Genomic DNA, 8,288 nt, shown 5'->3' on the forward strand with positions numbered 1-8,288 from the left:
GCTTCGTGATTCCTCCGCCGCTCGCACTTACCCACAGCTGACCTTGAGTGTCCTTCCACCTCACTGCAAAAACCTCAGCCTCACCGTTCTGCAGCTGTGTGTTCCAACGTTAGAGCAAATTAGAAGCTGTCAATGTAGCATTTTTATACACCAACAGAAAGAAAGGCTGAGTCTGGTTAAATGCTGGGCAGTGGCTCCGTACTTGGTGCATGAGGTCCTTGTCCAGGCCTGGAATCCCAGGGCTGACAATTAGAAGGAGGTTTCTGACCACAAGGCCAGGCAAATTCAAAACCAGCTTCCAAATGACCACAACGGAATGCAGAACAAACAAAGAACCATTCCTCTCTGAAACCCCACTGCTTTTAAAACAGTTTGATGTATTTTTAAAGAGAGATGATATGCATGAGCCCTGCTACAGGAAGGGACTACACAGAGCAACCCAGAAGGTCCCAGTCTGTCCTGTGTTTGGTTTGAGGACAGGGGAAAAGTACAGAATTTCTTTTGCAATGATTATTTGCAAGTGCAAGCATAATTATCCGTTTTGGACATTCACTTTATTCTTAAAAAAAAAAGAAAAGAAAAGATATTTTTATTCACATTTTAAACACTGACAGAACTGGCACTTACTGACAGAAACTCTTTAAGTATGAATAGCTCCTTGTCTAGGCTCTATGTAAGAAGACTGAACTTAAAGCTCCCATCCAGTGTGGGGAAGGCAGAGGGCAATGGAAAAAAAAAGAAATGGTAGGAGGAGATATTCAATCTACAGATATACTATAAAGATAAAAGAGCATAGAAAAAGGATAAGAAAAAAAACCACACCAGAACAAACAGCAACAAAAAAGTTAAGAACATTAAGAAAGACTAAATGGCCCTTAAGTTATTTGGGAAACATTCCACAGTACACATTGCTAGTTTTATTTCCGAGAGGCATGGCTACACCTTACCTTTACTTTTAGAGATGCTTTTTTATTAAATCTTAATTTAAATATAATTATTTGATTAGCTGTTGCCCAGCCAACGCAGGGAATGCAAATACAGACTGTCTCAAAAAGAGAGGTAAACAATGGAGCAGTGTAACTAGTGCCCAGCTAGAGGCAGAGACACAAGTGGAATATTCTCCCATAAGCAAAGGAATACAGGCAGCAGCATCCAAGAAAGCAACAGGAAGCTGGCAGTGGATATAAGGCATCGCATCGATCTGAACAGATGATCTCCTGTGAGAAAATACCTTTATTTATTCGGGCGGACTACAGGCTTAGCTGACTGGCATCCTGACAAATACAAAAATGGCAGCATTCTAAATGGGGACACGTTCTGCCATCTAGGGAGGCTTCAAAGAAAAGAGAACCGGCTAATTAGCACTTAAAGGGCCACGTCAATCCTCACCACAAACTCCTGTTGATACCCAATGATTGCCACTACAGGATAAGGAGTGCTGCCAATGGCATCTGCTCCTTAGCTTATCTACAACAGTTAATTAGAGGAGTTCAGCTCTCCGTAACACAACCCTGACACCAACCTGGCTCAGGAAGAACTGCTTAGATGATCCCAGGTGCTGGTGCCCCTTTTGGAAGGGAAATGCTACTTATTTATACCTCTACCCTGCTGTTTCATTCATCACCAAATACAAACCATAGCCTGGCAGTGCAGGCATTGCACACAAACACAGTAACAGACTGGCCTTGAAAAGCTTCCTGTCCGTGACAGGCACAAAAGAAAACACACACAAATTAAATGCTTTGTCAGTATATACCCATGAAACCTGCAGAGCTGAGCACCTTGCTACAACAGACATAAAGACTATTTCATACTGAAATATGAAAACAGTCTTTCCTAGATTTTTCTCTGCCTTCTTCCCCTTTTGGAGAATTTTTTTGATTTATATTGCAGGGTGTATACCAAGATAATGCAAGAAAAGGTGAAAACATATTTAAAATGGAAATTGACCTTACGGTTCATTTATTCTGCTGTGCAACACAGAGAGAACTGCTAGTTTTTAATGAGTACAGCATTACACAAAAAGAGAAAGGCAGGGAGGGAATCCAAACCCCTGAAATCTAAATAAGTAGATAAATAAAATGTTTGATGCATGAAGGAGAAGAGACACAACTTCCCTAACAGTTTCATACAAAACAGAAATGCATACTAAGCCATCATAATGCAACATACCAGCAGAGTTTTCAACACAAGATGAAAACATATAACATGCTGCCTCCACCAAGATCTTCATCCTTTGGCATGCTATGCCTAGAGACCCAGGATTAGTGCTAACGACACACAGGCTGCACAAGATAACTTCCTTGTAATCTTACCACACTTTCCCCACGCCTTATCAGTGCCTTCAGATCATTCTGGTTTTATGCTTCAGTTCCAGAAGCAGAAACTTTAGATGAAACATTTTTGCAGGCAGAAACACCTTTTGCTGAAGAGAAGCCTGAGGGCCTGCTTAATTCTGGGAGACCTCCTGGCTTGCTTTTCTTTTAGCCTCTGACACCTCTGCTTTGCTCTGAGGACAGACTGCCTGGTCAACAGGGCACGAGGGAGGCTGGAGGAATGAAAGAGATGGCCACTGATTTTAAGCAAGGCCAAGGCTTAACGAGGAGCAATGCCAACAGGTTCTCTTAAGGGACCATCACTTAAACTCTCTGAATGGAATGAAACTCTTAGATTTGGAGTTCAAAGACCATTTTAATCACCCAGATGAGAACACACTACCAGAGACACACAGTAGCAGAGACAGCTGTATACATAGGCAGCTGAGGCTAATCTGTGCCATTTAACACAGAAGGTATGATACAGCTGCTGTTTGTTTTTAAAAGGGGGGGAAGGTTTAAAACAAATCAGAAATGACTAGACTTTAACAAGAACCCTCTCTGGAGTTTTCAGCCTTGCACGTATAGATTAAAACAGAATTAGCAGTAAATTTAACCCCAAACTAGGCTATGCAACCAATATTCTCCTTTTAACACCCACTGCCCTCTCCCTTCTTCCCCCTCGGGCAAGGAAAGCTAATAAAGCTAGTAAATGCTAGTCATAACACAGAAAGGTAACTTAAAGGGGGGTAGAACCCACAAAAACCACTTACATACTGTTGCCTTTTCATCATTCAGCAGAGCTTGAAAAATAGCTGTTTAAACTTATTTGTAAAGGCATAGCTAAAAGAAAAAAATAAAGTTCAACAGCAAATCAGACCTGTAAGTAACTAAACTTCAGTGATACTAAATCAAATTAACAAAAACAAAAATAAAGCCTTTTGGTTTGTATATCTACAGAAAAAGGCTAAGTGTGTTCAGAACATTTTTTCCTCGATAAGCTTTCTACTAAAAAGCTATAGGACAGAGCCTCCACTCACAGGGAACAGGCTATAAGAAACATTATCAGCTGAGGATATCAGAGACCCTAAACGCTGCCAGGGGATGTGAACGCTCAATACTAAAGCCACCGTCTCGGTTTAGCTTAGTCATTACTCGGTACAACGTCCCAGCACGCCAGGATACACACGTGGCAAAATAGCAGGCAAAATTATATGGTATGACTATTTTTTTCGTACCAGTTCATTACCCATGTGTGCACTTGGCTTCCTCAGCCAGAAAGTCACACAGACACACTCAACACCGAAGTTTTTGTTTCTTAAGTTCCACTATTAATTCTAAAACAAAGCAGGCCTGTAAGCCAGCCCAAGTTTGTTCCCCGGTGCAAACCTGCAGACTGGAAGCAGGTAACAACTTATTTTACGTAGAACACAACCCGGCTCCCTGGGAGGTGCAGACGGGTCGGCCACAGCCCGCTGGGAAGGGTGACCGCGGCGAGACAGGCGAGGGCCGGCCTGCCCGCGCCGCCCTGACTGGAAACCGCTCGAGAACTTGACGCCCAGGGCCGCCCACCGCAGCACAAACGTGGCCAGCTCAGCCCTCCCAGCCCCGCAGCGAAACGCCTCTCCGGCCCGGCTTTCGGCGGCCTTCCCGTGGTGAACCGGCTGCTCCCTCGCGGTGTAAGAACATGGCCGCCCCCTCCCCTCAGGCGGCAAGGGGCCAAAATGGCGCCCGGCCGCGCTGAGGAGGGGGCTCGGCCAATCAGGAGCGAGGCTCGCGCCCGGGCAGGTGTGGGCCGGCGCGTGGAGCGGTAGCATGGCCCAGCTCCGCGCTCTAGGGGCCGAATGGCCGCCGTCCCCTCAGCTGAGGCGTCGGGGCTCTGGGGGAGTCAGCTCGTTGCATCCGGATGCGCTCACGGCCCTTTCCACCCTAGTGAGGGGTGGAAATATCACCCGTACAGTGACATCAGCCCGTCACTGTAAATGACCAAGTGCCACTGCAGGTGCCTGTGAGGAAGGTGCGAGATCACACATGGATAGATGCTCCTAGAAATACTGCAGCCAGGAAGAGACACGACAGTTCCCAGTGCTGCAGCGAAGGCTGCTTGTCTCTCCCTCCAACCCCATTCATCGCTGCAGCTTGACTGATTTGCTGATTTTCAGGGTGGCAAATAATTGGGTTCTTAGATACAGGAACAGGTTCTTAGAAACAGGTTGCCCAAGGAAGTTGTGGCTGCTGTTTATGATCGGAAAACGCATTAGAAATGTAAAAGTGGATTCTCAGCACCCTCTTGTGGATTTGTGCTGTGGTAACTACCAAGTAGTAGTAAAACACTGTAATTCAGAGCTACAGAAAAGTTACTGTTTTTGCAGTAGAACTACAATAGGGAAGTTAAATGTGAATGGCCAAACTTTGTCGTTTATGATTATTTTTAATACCCAACTAAAACCTGCATCTTTAGTGCAAGCATCTCTTGTACCACATGAAAAAAAATCTGTCAGTTACTGGCTCTCATCCAATATATGAACTGTAATACTATTACTTCAGTGGTAGCAAGGAATCTTGTTTCTTAAAAAGTGCATATATGCCTGCAGGCCTAGTCAGGGTCATTTAGAAAAAAAACTGCCTGTGGTGGCCGCACAGAGTAAGTTCCTTCCAAGAGAAAACAGGATTCTTGCTCTGCTTATTAAGATGCCAGAAGCTCCTCCAACTCAGCACATCATGGCAATGTTTTTGTCAGGTCTGGGAACAAATAAAAATCTGAACACTGCTACTGGGTAGACGTGTTTTTCTGGTAGAGTGGCTTTCCCCATGTGTGTGCTTGCAATAAAATACCCTGTGGAAGAGGACAGAGATAGGAGGACAGTTTTGGTTTTGTTTTGCACACATATATAAGGAATGGCCCATACCCCCCTGTGAGCAGCAGGTTTCCATACAATTTACAGATCACACTATGTTTTTAAGTCCAACCTGAAGAATTCACAGAAGCCAGGAAGACTGATACGTACACTAAATACTCCTAATCACATGTGAATAAATCTTTGCCCAAGTCACCCAGCTATGTTTTGTATGTACCAGAATTTAATAAGTGGTGTGCCTTATGTGAAAACATTAAAATCATACATGTGATAAGGGTTTGCTTCAACATAACAGCTTCCAGCATGTTTTAACCAAATCCTCAAAGCAGTTTCAGTGCCCATCTAAATACATAAGTATAACCAGCATGCATTAGTAATGTTGATCACACTCACAGCAAATTAAAACATGCACAAGGTTTCCTGAGCACATCTATCAGGTTTTGTTCCTCTAAGGAACACACAGGTGCTAAAATATGCTCAGTGTTCCAGCTTTGCAGATTCTTTTTTTGGACAGCAGTGATACAATTACCACTCCAGGTATATTGAAATTTAAGATGTTTTTCCTCACATGCAGATAATATGATTCATATTAATTGCCACAGTTCTGTTCTGGAAGCACAGCTCTGCAGACATATTACCTACTACATCTAGCCTATGCCCTTCATTTCCACTGCACCCACCTCTGAGAATCTCAATAGTCCCAAGCCTCACAATACCAAAAGGGTTTAAAAAGGATACCTTGCAGTCACCATGCCTAGCATCTACTGCAGTGCCCATGTTATCTTCAATATATATAACAAAATACAAATGCCACTAATGTAGATTTCTTCCCTTTGGCATTTTAGCAAATTTATGTTTTATTTTTATCTTAGGAAGTACGATTCAGGCACATACATACACAGTTATCTCTGAGAAAGTTAACACTAGACATTATAATACAGTAAATTCAGTTGTGGTTTTGTCCTATCTTAACTTTTATTTTTCAACACATAAATTCTTATATATTGCTGTCTATTAGTTCTGTGTTCCCTTTGGAACACTGTATGCTTCTGTTAGATCCAGAATCATCCGTGCAGCTAAATGCAGAGCACCTTCAGAAACTATTCCTACTGCAGAACAGAACAGCAGCTCATGCTTTCTGTGTCACGCCACAAGCAAACGCAGGAGGCAGCATCTAAGTTTCTTCTGCTGTGTTATCTCCTCCAGATAAAAGCTACACAAGCCTTATGCATTCAGACTTGCACAGCTATCTCTATGTCTTCTTTATTTTTTTATATAGGGCCAAGCCTTTACCATTTAAAAGGCTTGGTCATATTATTGTTCCCTTTACAATTGTACAGCTTATGTTCCCAGCATATAACAAACAGATTTGTGCCACCGTACTTTCTGTGAGCTAGGATCAGTGTATCAAAATTAGAAACAATTGTCTAACGAAGAGCAACCTATATATTCCAGCAGTTTGTAGGGAATGAGAGTCTGAAGTCAAGCATCTTAAAAGTATAGTTTTGAAAAGTGAAATCCACAGATCTCAGTAGGAGCTGCAGGGTTTCTGTTCTACTGAAAAACATTAGTCAATGTATTTCATTGCTTCCTTATATCTATTAAGTGTTAAGATCTTGGTCTGGAAAATAGTTCTGAAAAATTTAGGAATATTTCAGATGCCTTGCAGGTCTATAAATATGATCACACTCTTAGGAAGAAAAAGAGGAAAAATTCCTACTCACCAGAATTATATATCATGGTGACCAGGAAAGCAAAGGAGTAGGCTCCTGCTCCCTCAAGGCTTCTTTATGGCATTCTTTTCACTTGGCTGAAGTAGCTGCTCAGAGGAAATAGGAGTAGCTTCGGTAAGCAGAGTTATCCCTCAGGCTGGCTCACATAATTTAGGACAGGCAGTACATTGATTTTCTATTTCCCTTAATAGGTCTCACGTACAAAATGGATACACCAATTGATTGTTCATCTAAAACAGAATTAATTGCACACACATGGTCACACACTACAATTTCTGCCAACATGATTTGGAAAGCAACTAAGAAAACCTCAGTTGTGGGGATGTGCTATTGCAGAACAACATACAACTTAGCTAACTGGCAGATATTATTTAGACCTCTGACTGAATTAGTATAAGGCCACATTTTTGATCATATAATGCATATTAAGTATCTCCTACAGATTTGCAGGTTTTTTAGGCAATGGAACTTTTTCTTTTGTTTCTGGTCAGGCTGCCATCAGTTTGTCACTTCCAGTTAACCTGAATACGTAGATTTTCTAATTTCCAGTTACACCTTTCCAGACTTTGGTCGCTGGCAAGTATCTCTTCAGAAATGCAGCATCTCAGACTCCAGCAGAACGTCACTGCATCCTATTTTAACTCACTGACCATTTCAGTTTAATACTAGACACAACTTACACAAGCCTGCGAGCAGCTAAAGCTGCTTCCTTCTCCCTATTAAGTGAACTAATGTACATACCTAGCTTGACTTGGGATCTCTTTTTGTGCACTCTTAAGATTATTTCCCATTTTATAGTGACAAGAGCAAAGCCTAGAAATAGATGAGTTTAACTCACTTTTATCTAATGTTAGTGTAAGGTTTAGTGTCTTTATGCACTGATATGCCATGCAATAACCAGCAAGGTAACTGTTTTGTAACCCCATAACATTATTCAAAGCTCTCAAATACTGGAGTTTCACTCTGAAACAGATAGTAGCAAGTACATGTGTGTTGGTATATATATATATATATATATGTGAAAACCTGTCCTTAAGAAAAGGCTCCTCTCTACCTCCCCAACTATATATTTTGAAAACAAAACCAAAAAAAGTTTAAAGTATATCTCAGAAAAGTCAATTTTCTCTCTAAGCACAACAACAACAACAAAAAAATCCCTCTGCCATACAAAAAAATACTATGTAAGTTTATTATAATTTAGGAACATGAGTAAAAGGAAAGTATTTTATAATAGCTTAAAATCCATGGCAATCTCTCCTGTCTTGGTGTTGAAATTTATAGCATACGTGACAGCACTAGGAAGGTCTGACAGAGTTTCTGATTCAATAACAGAACTGAAGAAATAGACAGCTTGCTTGCAGTGGGGATTCCATTCACAGTTT

At 41.9% G+C, this 8,288-nt stretch overlaps 1 protein-coding gene across 1 annotated transcript in view; it reads right to left on the reverse strand.

Moving 5' to 3' along the window:
• Nucleotides 1-8,131: 8,131 nt before the first annotated feature.
• The window catches only part of PRMT7 (protein arginine methyltransferase 7), a 16,776-nt gene continuing 16,619 nt past the window's right edge, over nt 8,132-8,288 (reverse strand). The window contains exon 17 of the mRNA XM_010176382.1: nt 8,132-8,288. This exon is cut by the window's right edge and continues 2 nt beyond it. Within this exon, the coding sequence (XP_010174684.1) occupies nt 8,132-8,288 (157 nt within the window).

This window comes from Antrostomus carolinensis, unplaced genomic scaffold, assembly GCF_000700745.2.
Source record: "Antrostomus carolinensis isolate BGI_N321 unplaced genomic scaffold, ASM70074v2 scaffold45650, whole genome shotgun sequence".
NCBI lineage: Eukaryota > Metazoa > Chordata > Aves > Caprimulgiformes > Caprimulgidae > Antrostomus > Antrostomus carolinensis.